We start from the raw sequence: 14,202 nt of genomic DNA, 5'->3' as shown, positions 1-14,202 counted from the left end.
GATGATGACAACGTAGTTTGCTGAAACTGGTCATCACAATAAAGGCCGTACAATAGTGATCTTAGCTGTTTCAAATTTTACTTCTATTTCTGTATGTATAAAAACCATTAGTTTGCTTTGGAGCTTCAAGTGCTGAGAGAATTTCTTCCCAGATTGCATAAGATATGTGACTAACTGTTCTCTGCTACTTTGAAAGTTGTCATTGCCCATTCCTGACACAATTTCACCACAAGAACATATGAACTGTTCATAAACTGCACTGTTCCAAATACTGTCACTGTTGGGGTAAAAGCCCCTATAAGAACTTCTTTATGATCTTCTGCTAACATAAATTGCCCTTTTGCATCAATAACAAAGCTGAACACTTGTCTCCTGGCACTTGACACTTTTTATGTGACCCACATTTTATGTCAAATTTATTAAGTTGTTATTAAATCCTACTTCAAACATTTTGCATTTTTTTCATACTTAATTTCAACTTAAAGTTGTTTTTATAAACAAAATGCAGCTGTAGGATACATAAGCAAGAGAGATCAGCTTTAGATGGTAGTGGTCTACCATGTGAACTTGAAAATGCTACTCTTTATGCATGTCCTTAATTACAGGTCAGAATGTACATAACATTTTATTCAAAAATAGCCTCCTCCTCAGCCAAAGTAACATGTGAGCAAAATAAAAAAAAGATGTGAATTACAGTTGGGACTAATCACAACCCCTTACCAAACTTATGAGTGTTACATTGAAAGACAGCAAAATTACACATGTAAAAAGAATCTAATTATTTTTTTTTTAAGTTGTGTTTGTATCAGTTGGTGTCCTCTGAAGGGGATTGTTTCCCCATTCTGAGCAATCCCCTCAATTTATTTCAGAACAATATTCAAAGAGGTACATGACTTCTAACTAATACATCAATCTTGGCATTAACATGTCAGTAATCGTCTAACTGATGTTTTCACCATTTGACTGTTATCTTACTCCTTCTATTGCAATTTTGGCTTTGTAGCCATTGTCAAGTGAGACATTATTGTTCTTTAGAAATTAGTTCATTGCACGCTGTGATACGTCTCACGATCATCATTATTTGACCATACAAGGATCACCATTTTAATGCCACTTACTTGGTATGTCAATGTGCAAAGTAAAAGCATCATGTGGAATGCCAACAATCTTTCAATTGCAGTTGGGTATGCAGGAGAAATAAATTAACAATCAGCTGGTGAAAGCATAATCATTTAGACAATTGTGCAGGACTGTGGCTCTTAATAATAAGAAAATCATACAGCAATGTAAGTTTTGAAACATAACTATGCTCATCTCCTTTCACACAGTTTTATGTAAGTAATTATCATCACAAGTACTGAATACAAATAAGATCTTTTTTTTTTTTTTTACATGTTCAAGCGTAATTACTTCTTGGTTTGAAGATGACATCCACTGAACCATCAGGAAAAAGTAGGGTTTCAAACACTTGCTCAAGCCGTTTGCTACTACTCTGATACTCCAGTTTGAATTTTTGTAGAATATAAAATAAAATTAGGTAGAGATCTTGTTCAGCAAACCGACGACCTTACAACAACAAAAACTGTGTTAAAATACATCATAAAAATATAAATACTTATCATTTTATTTATTAAATGCCTATATGTCAGATTTTATTTTCAGCAAACTCAGAAATGCTTAGTTCAATCAAGTCTCACATTATATTTTCTTATTTGATGCATTTATTATCTATCACTCACCTATTTTACCATAAATTTTTATTTATATTCATGGGCAACTTGTGATGAAAAACTATGTAGTGGTATAAAATAAATGAAAACTCTTCTCCACCCCCAGATGAATAGCTAAAATACTTTTAAGGGGTGAAAAAAACTACAACTTTCATTTCAGCCCATTTCACTCATTAGCTAAGTTGTGAATTTTTCAAGCATCTGTCATAATTTCAAATAAGTTATCTGATTTCTTGGCAATATTGAATTGAGCCTGCTGGTTAAGGTATCTCTCATGTAAAATTATATTGTGTTAGGGTTGTAGCAAATCTCCATTATTCAATAATATGAATCCAATGAATCAGCAATATTTAGTTTAATTTATTTGTTTCACACCGTTAGAAAACTGTAACTTGACGAGAATGTGAGTAAAGAAGTAACTGTCAATCATAAAGGCAAAAAGAAAACATAAGACTGATAAGATGTGTCTGCAGTTCAAAGAACATGGCCAGCCCCACCACAGGTTTGACTCAGAGTCACTGACCAGAGTCCTCATTTTTCTATCATTCGACAGTTATGTCCAGTGTCAGCAAATATGCTGGTTTTACTTATTTGAGTGATGCCATCAGTAGCTCGTAGTTATACATCACCTGCACTGTATGCTCATCATGCTTGGGAACTTTGAACAGCCCAGAGTATGATGGTTGTAATGCACTGCATCAGTTCTTGACACAACATCACAGTACTTTTCAAGATCTCAGATGGCAGGACTTTGATTTGGTGCAGCAAATGTCGCAGTTCTGTCTCTACTGGTAGCTGATGTGTTGAAAAATACTCTGACAGTAGACATAATATTCCTCCATAAACCATTTCTGCTGCTGATGCCGCCCCAATATCTGGCTTACACACTGTGTGGAGACACAGTAACACACATGGAAATGCAGAGGTCAAATTGTTTCCATGACACATAAGTGCAGCATTGAATGTTCTATGCCAGGGCTCTACCATGTCATTGCTTGCCTGGTGGTAGCTGTTTCTATGGTGGTGCTGGAACACACAACTTGGACAGTGATAACTCGATGTGTCATTCCTGATCTGTAGTAACGTGAGCTAAGCAGCCAAAACGGGATATTTGGATGGTTAAAAAAAGTCCTTGCTTTTGTCTCTGCAAGGTGTCACCAATTGGAATCACCTCTGTTCACTAAGTGTATCTATCAACTTTAGTAAATATACTGCAATATCCTTCTGAAGGCAGTAGCAAAGCCACAGTAACTACATGGGCATGAGAGTAATGCCCTGTTGTCTCTGTGAACTCTCCCTCTGGCTTGTGTACACTCCTGCTCTCTTTAAAGTGCTGACATGCTACACACATTCTTGCCCATTGATGACAGTCTTTCTTTATAGTGGGCTGCAATCAGCTTAATGCATGGTTTTGCACTAGGGTGAGCGAGGTTACAGATACTGTCAAAAACTGTTTTGCATAGCATTTCAGGCACAAACAGTCTGGGGTTGCAGTTCAAAACACCACACCAAATTAGGTCCCTAGCACCTAATAACTGCAATTGCTCAAGCTGCAGAGCTCTCGTAAATATTCTTCCAGCCATCTGTCTGTAACTTGTGCTGCACTGAGTCGCCTGTAGTAATCGGTACACATGATGACCACAATTCTTTTTTAAAAGAAAGAAAAAAAAAAGCTACCACGTTTTCTGCACCTTGTACGTGCCTCATGTCTGTCATAAACTGGCCAACAGATTCTAGTTGGCGAAACTGTCATAGAGAACACTCATCCTTGTGCTTGCTACAAGCAAATGTGATAGGTTCGTGGTCGGTATAGATTATGACCAGTCTGTCCTCCACGTAAGGGAGGAAGTGCCACACAGCTTCAGATATGGCTACCACCTATGAGTCAGCCTTTGTGAGCTCACAGGAGAAAAAAAACCTAAGGGCTTCCAACTCTTCGACATACTGATGAAGAGCTGCACAGATATCCTGCTGGCTATTACCTACCACTACAGGTAATGGCACATCTCGGACTGAGTGGGACAACAGAACTGCTTTCTGTAAATTTACTTCTACCTTTTCAAAGTGGTATCCGCAGCAGGGGATGTCATTACCTGACAATGCTGTTATCAGTAGTGCCTATGCATCTGCTGTTCCCGGCATGTGCTTCGATAGAAGTTTACAATTCCCACGAATCTTCTCAGTTGCTGGAAATATATTGGGTGTGGAATGCTCTTAATGACCTCGATCTTCTATTTTGATGGACAAATATCAGCCGCTGAAACTGTATGACTGAGGAATTTTACTCGATACTGACACAGAACATATTTTGCTTCATTTATTATTAGCCCATATTAACTTATCCTGCTGAACACTCTTATCTTGTGTTTCTCATGCAGTGCTGCCATTTGTGAAAATATTGGGATATCATCAAGATAAATGAAACAGAAATTCAGTCCCCTTAACACCTGACCTGCAAAGTACCACGATGTCCGGGTGGCATTTTTAAAACCGAATGACATACGTAGATATCCAAAAAGATCAAACGGTGTTATTATAGTTTTCGTGGGTATGTCCTCTTCGACTATTGGTATCTGATGGTAAGCGTTTTACGATGGACCACACCGAAAATGATAGCTCCGGTTAGCACATTTGTGAAATCCCTTATATTAGGGACTGGATAGCCATCCGGGATGATACATATGTACCTTCCACAAGGCCTCCAGGTACCGTCTTTCTTGTTTACCAAATTCAGTGCTGATGTCCATGAGATGTCTGATCTGCTTATAATGCCAACTTGCAACATCTCTGCAGACTCTGCTACTGCTGCAGCCTAATGGTTAGCCATTTAGAGACTAGCATGCCAGGTGTTGTTTTAATAATGTGCACCATGGTATGCAGCACTTTACCTATTTGGCCATCAATTCCTGTATGGTGTGTACAATAGAGTTATAGGGTGATGAGATGATATTTGTACCAACTTTGCCTATTGTACATGTAATGACTTCACTGTGCTACACTAACAAGAGAACATTCCAATCTGATATGTTGAAACCCGTCCTGAAATTTTTTTATACAAGAAGAATGCACCAAAAGACACACAATGTCCAAATTTTAGCTGCTAAGACACACTCCAAATACTTGTTTTTTTCTTTAACGCTGAAAATGGAAAAATTCGTAGCTCCCTAGGCGGCTGGAGAAATGTACACTCCAGCAGTAGCTGTAGCAGACTAATTGCACAACACAAGGGTACACATAGTTGGCTGACAGCACATTGGTAAACAGCTAACACGGCACAATCTTTGAAAGTGAGAAGCTGCCACTTCATACTCGTTATTTACAGAGCGGTATGTAGTAAGCTCCTCCAATGATAAATAAATGTACCGGTACTGGTTTTGTGAAGTGTGTTCTAATTTGTGCAAAATATTACATGTCGCTATATTTTCTTTCTTTGAAAGTGAGGACTTGTCAGTTACATACTAGTTATTTACATAATGATGTGTATCACAAAAGTACTAAGAAGCAGCTCCCCTACTCCTAAATAATGTGCTGGTCGTGTGATGTGTTCTAATTTATGAGAAAAGTTAAAATTCGCTCTCAGGGAAGTAGATTCTTTCTTTGCTCTTGAAATTAACTGCAACAATGAGAAAAAGTACCAGAATACTTTTCGTCTGCATATTTTTTTGTTTGAAGACGTTCTTGCTTGATAAGAAAATCTAAAGTAACTGGCTTGTGGGTATTCTTTTATACTTAACAGGTGGTTTAAAGTGTGACCAAGTCATCTATTAATTCATTCTCACGTATGTTAGTCCTTTCTCTTGTGTTTTTTGTTCTGACAAGGAGGTAGTTTGTTTTTGCCAGATAATCAATGTGTTTTGAATATTCACTCGCATTGCCATGTTTTATCCTCAATTTTGTAAATTATTGACAATAACAAGTCCCACGCGCTCTCAGAAATGTGAAGGTAAGTAATAAAATTTTTGCCAATGGTAGGACGTGAACTAAAATTATCGTAACTGGGATTCCCACTCTGCGCTCACCGCATAGCACTTCACCCATTACATCACAGTGATGTTATATACATCAAAAATTTTTCCTCTTTCATACAGTACTGAAATCTTTATACGTTCATAAATCATTATTTGACATTTACTATCTATAAATTGCACTGTTTCGAGAGATCCTCAGCGTGCTAGTGTATTGGGACAAATGTGGTATTAATATATAACACCAAATATGGGCGTGACGAAATCCAGTAAGGTCTCAAAACCAGGTGCCTCAGTCAAATTATATCTCTGAAAGGCCCACCACCTGAAGACCTATGTCTACTATTTCTTAGCTAATTTCATGGACATTCATTTGAGTGATGTCGACATTTATTTACAAACTGTGGTGACTTTAGAAGAAACGGGAAATAACTCATGACAATTTCATGAACTGTGATTCAAACAATGATCGTTGTGCTGACTGAAGTCCAGAACAAAAATAGAGTGCCTTCCAAACCCCAAAAAAAGTGTACAGTAATAGCTTTTAGTGACAAAGAAAACACTGTAAATTTTTTCATTAGACGAAGGAGGGAGAAAGCGCTTAAACTTTAGTACTGTGCAATGCCGCTTTCAATTTGTAAAATCTGAACATAAATTGTATAAATGGAAGAAAGATTTACACAAAGTATAAAATATGTGCCAAAATGGAGTTTGCAAAAGTGTGAAAAAAAACTATTTGAAATATTTAGAACTCCTCAAGAGATTCAACGTATCATTACCAAGGTACACTATGTGATCAAAAGTATCCAGACACCCCCAAAAACATAGTTTTTTTCATATTATGTGTTTTGTGCTGCCACCTAGTGCCAGGTACTCCATATCAGTGACCCCAGTAGTCATTAGAAATTGAGAGAGAGCAGAATGGGGCACTCCGCAGAAGTCACGGACTTCGAATGTGGTCAGGTGATTGCATGTCACTTGTGTCGTATGTCTGTACGTCAGATTTCCATACTCCTAAACATCCCTAGGTCCACTGTTTCCAATGTGATAATGAAGTGGAAACATGAAGGGACACGTACAGCACAAAAGTGTACAGGCCGACCTCATGTATTGACTGACAGAGACTGCCAACAGTTGAAGAGGATCGTAATGTGTAATAGGAAGACATCTATCCAGACCATCTCACAGGAATTCCGAACTGCATCAGGATCCACTGCAAGTACTGTGGCAGTTAGGTGAGATCTGAAAAAACGTGGATTTCATGGTTGAGTGAGTGCTCATAAGCCACACATCATGCCAGTAAGTGCCAAACAACATGTTGCTTGGTGTAAGGAGTGTAAACATTGGTCAATTGAACAGTGGAAAAGTGTTATGCAGAGTGACAAATCACAGTACACAATGTGGCGATCAAATGGCAGGGTGTGGGTATGGCGAATGCCGAATTCGGAGGTGGTGGTGTTACGGTGTAGTCGTGGTTTTCATCTAGAGGGCTTGCACCCCTTGTTGACTTGTGTGGCACTATCACAGCACAGGGCTACATCGATGTTTTAAGCACCTTCTTGTTTCCCATTACTGAAGAGCAATTTGGGGATGTTGATTGCATCTTTCAAGACAATTGAGCACCTTCTCATAATGCACAACCTGTGGAGGAGTGGTTACATGGCAATAACATCCCTGTAATGGACAGGCCTGCACAGAGTCGTGACCTGAATCCTATGGAACACCTTTGGGATTTTTTGGAATGCCAACTTCGTGCCAGGCCTGACTGACATTGATACCTCTCCTTAGTGCAGCACTCTGTGAAGAATGGACTGCCATTCCCCAAGAAACCTTCCAGCACCTGATTGAACATATGCCTGCTGGTTTTTCCAGCGGATACACTGGAATCTGCACTACCATTTGTGAATTGGAAATGGTGTTACATCCATTGTGCAAACTATTTGCTGTATTTTCAGCACATCTCATCATTTGCAAAATTCACTTATGCAGATCTTCTTGCAGCTGTAACAGCTGCAGCTTTGAACCCGTTTGGCATATTTACACCTAGTCACTGTGTGGCTTTGACATTACCTAGGGTCTCTGCACTTTTCAGTGTTCCACAGATCACCAGATTGAAGTAATGCTCCTTTATTCAATAATATTGGTCCAATGAATCAGTGAGGTTTGGTTTAACTGATTTATTTCACACAGTTAGGAAAATGCACCTTCACACGAACATGAGGAAACAAAGAACTGTCAAGTGTAAAGACAAAGAGAAAACATAACAACAATAAGGTGTAACTGCAGTCCAAAGGACCATAAAATACATTTATGAATCTTAATCCAAAGTCAGTGCTTCCAATAGGGTGATAGAAATTATTCATTAGTGCCCATTGATTAATCAACTGGAACATTTATGGACCAGTTATGTAGAAAAGAGAGAATGTACATAAAAACAGTTATAAATCCACTCCACTCCACATGAATATGCATGCATTGCCGCCCCCCCCCCCCCCCCAATCCACCCGTCCCCCTTACACACACATGTCAATATGTAGTCATATGATGCTGTGCACTGTTCCCTGTCCTCAGTGATTCATAGCCTATAGATAATATTCTAACTTGGATTCCATTTTAACTGACATGTCTTGGCCTGTTGAAATTTTATACAATAATGGAAAGCCCTGGTAGAATGTAAATAATTTAAAAAATTACAATAAGCTAGCAAAGTTTTCAGTCTTGTTTACATGCTTGTCTAATAATTTACATCACAACAGTCACTCAGATATATATATATATATTTCAGGTTACTGGATTTGGCAAGTAGTTGGTACCTTCAAATGTGCTTAACCCACTAAAAATATCTGTACAAAACTTTAGAGTGGATTAAGCACACCTGAAGAATGCAACCGTTTGCCAAAACCAGTAATGTGAATATTTTTTATATAGCTAAGTGATCATGACGTAATAAATTATTACACAAACATTTACAAAGCTTGCATACTTCCCATTGGCAATATGTCAGACGGTAAAAAAAATAAAATAAAGACCTTGTTTATGCGCATTTCAATGACTCTGCACCTCTAGTATACTGTTCAAATTTTGTGAGATTAATGGTAGTTGCTTATTTGCTGTTTATTAAAAAAACTTGGAGCATATTTGTCTCATCATACAATAAAATGGAGGACACATGCTACACACTTGTATTCCCCTAAACTGAAGAGCTGATTCAAGACATCTAAGAGCTCTGATGTTAGCAGATGTATTCCTTCATTGTAAATCTAACAAAAACTTTGTACACTGATAGGGGAGAAATGTAATGCGGCAGTATTATAGCCTTAGTTTGGTCAAGCTGAGTTCTTTTTTAGAAGTTAGGAAGACTCAGCTACTTACATCACTGAAAGCACCTTCTTGCTTTCCGTCTTCATATGCTTAATTCTTCCTTTAACAATTGACTTTTCCTTTTGCTTGTTAGTAAGAAAACAGCACACTTCTGGATGTGATATTGTGAAACAATGTATCTGTTACATACTTCTTGGAAATATGCATCAGATAAATTATTTCCTAATATCCCACAATTTCTATTAAGCACCTTCTTCCATTGCTTTTTCTGTCATATAAGTTGTATCCAATTTACATTTAATATTTTTCTTCTGGTTACATTTTTTACTATTGTTCAGAGTGTAGTGGAACTATCAGAGCAGATAATAAACTTCCTTGCATGATGTTTCTCATTTTCTCCTCTGTCCTCAGTATTAAATGCAGTTCCGCATTGCATACTGAAAATTTATTATGGAAGTCTCCAGGATACACTCTGAAGAGATGTAAAGCTTAGACCATATAAAAGAATATGGTTCCAGCACAATGAAATTTTAAGAAACAATAACACTAATAGGTTCTACTAATACTAATACTGAAACTATTGAGGTTCTTAAATTTATATCCCCAAACAGTCTATGCTTTCTAAGTGACCCAAGTATGCCCCACATATGCCACCCCTCAATTGCAGCAGTGACCTCTGCCACATCAGTCATAAAAAGGTATTATTTTTCACAGACTGAAGCTGTTTTGCAAATATGTTCCCAATAGATGACATGCATATCTCATTATGAGAAGAAGCCACCAGAGGTAGCTCATCTGTCTCTGCATACTTACTTGATATGTGATCAGTTCAATAGCCCCACTGTAACACCTTTAAATATGCAGGCAGTTAAGTTAATAATTAAATAATAAGTATATAAACGGTAGAGTGGTTAGCAATTGTAGTTAAATGCAATGTGAAGGGAACTTCTGGATGGATTAATATTGTGTGCTGCCCTGAATTCTTTAAACGTCAATTTTTTCTTTCACCGTAATCAACTTAACAGCTGAATGCTCTGTGTATGCTTCACTGTCTGCTTCAAACGTACTTATTGCTACTACCTCTCTCTATTCTTCCAGGCTCTGAAGATGCCCTTGTGCATAACTTGCTGGACTAACACTTATGAGAGAAAAGATGAGGTAGAGACTGGCACAGCCACAAAATAAGGGTATCTTCCAGAATTAGTCATTCACTTTCCTCTGAAGTTCACACTGTTATGAAGTTCACACTGGCATGAAGTTCACACTGGAATGAAGTTCACACTGGCATGAAGTTCACACTGGCATGAAGTTCACACTGGCATGAAGTTCACACTGGCATGAAGTTCGCACTGGCATGAAGTTCGCACTGGCATGAAGTTCGCACTGGCATGAAGTTCACACTGGCATGAAGTTCGCACTGGCATGAAGTTCGCACTGGCATGAAGTTCGCACTGGCATGAAGTTCGCACTGTTCACGTAAACTGTGTGCTGGGTTACAATGCAAAGCCAAATTTTTGTCTGACACACTGAGCCATTCTCTAACAAGTGCTAGTTCAACAAAGTATGTAGTATGCAATAGAGCTTGTGTTAAGAATAGAAGAATATGTTGAAGGTGATGGCAAGCTGAAGCTCTTACTACAAGGTATGCTCAGATAGATCAGTCAGAATTTTGCTGGCTAAAAGGAATCTGAATTTGAAATAGATCTTTTATATGTCAGAAAATTTCATAACACTTTTCTGCAGAGTGAAAAATTCATTCTGCACGATGGATGATTTCTGCTAATTGTGAATTGATGCAGTTTACAGCATTCCTTTTGTATGAGAAGAAACCTTGCTTTTTTCACCTAGGCATTTAATTATCAACAGCAATTAACATACTGATGCAGTAAAAAGAGAATGGTATAGCACGCTGGTGAAGAAATGCTATTACTCTGTTGATGAATTTTTTAATGATCTGACCATCTGAGCAGAATAAAAGTGATAATAATAAATAATATTCAGATTTTATTGTGATTATATAAAAATATTGTATTCTACGTATAATTTATCATAGTTATAAGCTAACTAGTCTCCTGTACATAAAATCAATGATTTAACTTGTGCATTATGAGACATTAAAATTCTGATTCTTATTCAATAGCGCTTTGTAGCATGGATAAAGGTTGTAGTAAAAGGAATGATTAAAACACTGCTTTGAGTGACCTTATACTCCAGAGTATACTCAAATATACATCACCAACTTAGTAAATCTCAAATGGCATTGTTGACTTACATGTCACCTCAGGGTTCAGCCATCTAGATCAGAAAGGTAAGTACAGGGTGATTGAAATTAAAGTTAAACTTTCAGTATGCTGTAGACATAACATCACTGGTCATAATGACATCAAACTGCAATGAAATATTATCGGAGAAGGGGGGAAATGTACGGCAGAAGAAAAATTAATAGTTACAAAATGTAGCAATAGATGGTACTGTAAGCATCATAATTTAGTAGTGGTTGACTACACGTGACAAATGAAACATACAACAATACCTAAGGTGTACATTTGACATTAAACAAACTGTACTATTCAGTGTGCATGGGTGTACAGGTGTGATACTGTTAGTTACGTAAGCCCATCCACCATGGCAAGGTCATATCACATCAGATGGGAAAAATCGGTGTTTAATTGTCCTGAGGCCAAAAACCACATAAAAAGCATCACTCATGTCGGTTTTAATTGTCCTGAGGCAAAAAACTGCATAAAATCATCAATCACATCGGTTTTTAATTGTCCTGAGGCCAAAAACCGCATGAAAAGCATCAATCAAACTCAGACAAGATTATTAATTTCCGTGTGACTGGCACAAAACATGTTCAATATTCTGTACACCATTTTCTGCAACAAGTTGAAATCGAGAAATAGCATGTTCCACAACTGATCAAAGTGATTCCGGGGTCACGTTCAAAATGTGTTGTGCAGTGCATGCCTTCAATGCAGCTAAGTCTCCAATTGCAACACTGAATATAACACCTTTCATATAGCCCCACAGCCAGAAATCACACAGCTTAATATCAGGTGATCGGGACGGCCAGGCTGTAGAGCAATGGTGCCGATAATTACAGCATTTCTGAAATGGCACTTCAGTAGCTGTTTAACTGGATTTGCAATGTGTGGAAGTGTCCTATCTTGCATAAAAATGATCCCATTCACACACCCACACTGTTGGAGAGCTGGAATGATGTTGTTGTGCAAAAGACACTCATAGCGCTTGCCAGTGACTGTACAGGTAATAGGACCAGGAGCACTTGTCTCTTCGAAAAAATGTGGCCCTATGATAAATGGTGCCGTAAACTCACACCACACATTGTCCTTTTGAGGATGAAGTGGTGCTGGTTGATTTGTGAGTGGATATTACAATGCCCATATTTGACAATTCTGTGTATCGACATCTCCTGTCAGATGGAAGTGGGCTTCGTCTGTCCACAAAATCTTCCACAGCCAATCATTGTCCACTTCCAAAAAGTTCTAAAGCAGAGGTCCTCTAGCTGGCTGGTCAACAGCAGGCGGTTTGTGGGGGTTAAAGGGACCAGACTACAAAGGCCATCGGTCCCTTGCTACACGACCATGAAAAGCAACAAGAAAGAAAAGCAAGCAATGGAGGTAACAAGGGATGACACACAACAAGAAAGACACAGACGAAGACCATAAAAAAAAGGAATTAAAAGTACATAGAGTTGTACAGTGGTTGGCCAACCATGGAAACAAAAAGGAAAAGCCAACCAACCACCAATAGACACACTAAGAACCCCAATCTCAAACTGTAGACCAAAGGCCACACTCAACACACAAAAGAGACAAACCCTCAGATTGAGCAATAAAAGCCCCCTGCTCAAATAATACTCAAAACTAAGCCTGCCACAGCAGCATCATCCGTTAAAAGAGCATGGGGCGTATCAGGCAGTGCAAACATCTGTCTGAGCGCAGTTAAAAGCGGACAGTCCAACAAGATGTGGATCACTGTCAATGCCGATCCGCAGTGACATACAGGCGGGGTCCCGCAGTACAATAAATGACTGTGTGTCAGCCAGGTGTGGCCAATGTGTAGGCGGAAGATTACAACAGAGTCCTTGCAAGAGGCCCACAATGAGGAGTGCCGCACACTGGTAGTCTCCTTGACGACCGGAAGTTTGTTGGGTGAAGGCAGGGTGTGCCATTCATCACTTCAGGAACCAAGGACCTTCTGCCACAAAACTGACTGGAGATCACACTCCAAAAGGCTAATCTCCAGGGCTGATGCATCGGCAGTCTGTTTGGCCAGCCCATCAACCCGTTCATTACCTGTGATGCCGACATGAGCCGGGGTCCACACAAAGACCATGGAGCGGCCGCAATGGGCAAGAGTATGGAGGGACTCTTGGATAGCCATCACCAGACAACAGTGAGGGAAACACTGGTCAATAGCTCGTAAACTGCTCAGGGAGTCGCTGCAGATGACGAAGGACTCATCTGCACAGGTGCGGAGATACTCTAGGGTGTGAGAGATGGCTACCAACTCTGCAGTGAAAACACTGCAACCAGCCGGCAATGAGCATTGTTCAGAATGATCCCCAAGAGTAATAGAGTAACCAACTTGACCAGCAACCATTGAACCATCGGTATAGACCGAGTCAGAGCCGCAAAACGCGGCAAGAATGGAAAGAAAGCAGCGGTGGAGGGCGTCAGGAGGGACTGAGTCCTTCGGGCCCTATGCCAAATCCAGCTGAAGGCACGGGTGGGCCACACACCACGGGGGTATACGTCAATTGGCCCAGAAAAGAGTTGGGAGGGGGAAAACTCAAGCCCTGAGAGAAGAGCCCGGAATCGAACCACGATCATACACCCAGACTGGGGCCGCCGTTCAGGAAGATGGACGACCGAGTTGAGGAACAGGAGACAGTAATTTGCATGCCCGGGCAAGCTACAAACATGTTCACCATAAGCGGCCAGTAGTCGTTGACCCCAGATCCTCAATGGAGGGACACCAGCCTCCACAAGTATGCTGTTTACTGGGCTTGTGCGGAAAGTGCTAGTTGTGAGTTCGATCCCACAGTGAAGTATGGGGTCAAGCAACCGCAACACTGAAGGTGATGCCAAACCATAGGCTAGGCTCCCATAATCGAGATGGGACTGAATCAACGCTTGATACAGTCGTAGAAGGCTAGA

General features: G+C 39.5%; 2 protein-coding genes across 2 annotated transcripts in view; one reads left to right on the top strand and one right to left on the bottom strand.

Annotated features, from left to right (window-relative positions):
• LOC126299530 (uncharacterized) overlaps positions 1 to 10,239 on the top strand; it is a 55,381-nt gene extending 45,142 nt beyond the window's left edge. Inside the window, exon 5 of the transcript XR_007552821.1 lies at positions 10,115 to 10,239. The gene's annotated coding sequence lies outside the window, so the exon portion shown is untranslated. The remainder of the gene's footprint in view (positions 1 to 10,114) is intronic.
• LOC126299529 (probable cytochrome P450 CYP44) overlaps positions 979 to 14,202 on the bottom strand; it is a 233,793-nt gene continuing 220,569 nt past the window's right edge. The window contains exon 10 of the mRNA XM_049991511.1: positions 979 to 1,566. Coding sequence (XP_049847468.1) covers positions 1,397 to 1,566 — 170 coding nt within the window. The 3' untranslated portion in view covers positions 979 to 1,396. The remainder of the gene's footprint in view (positions 1,567 to 14,202) is intronic.

This window comes from Schistocerca gregaria, chromosome X, assembly GCF_023897955.1.
Source record: "Schistocerca gregaria isolate iqSchGreg1 chromosome X, iqSchGreg1.2, whole genome shotgun sequence".
Lineage (NCBI taxonomy): Eukaryota > Metazoa > Arthropoda > Insecta > Orthoptera > Acrididae > Schistocerca > Schistocerca gregaria.
The sequence above is the reverse complement of the archived record's forward strand: the minus strand, read 5'-3'. Positions and strand labels throughout refer to the sequence as shown.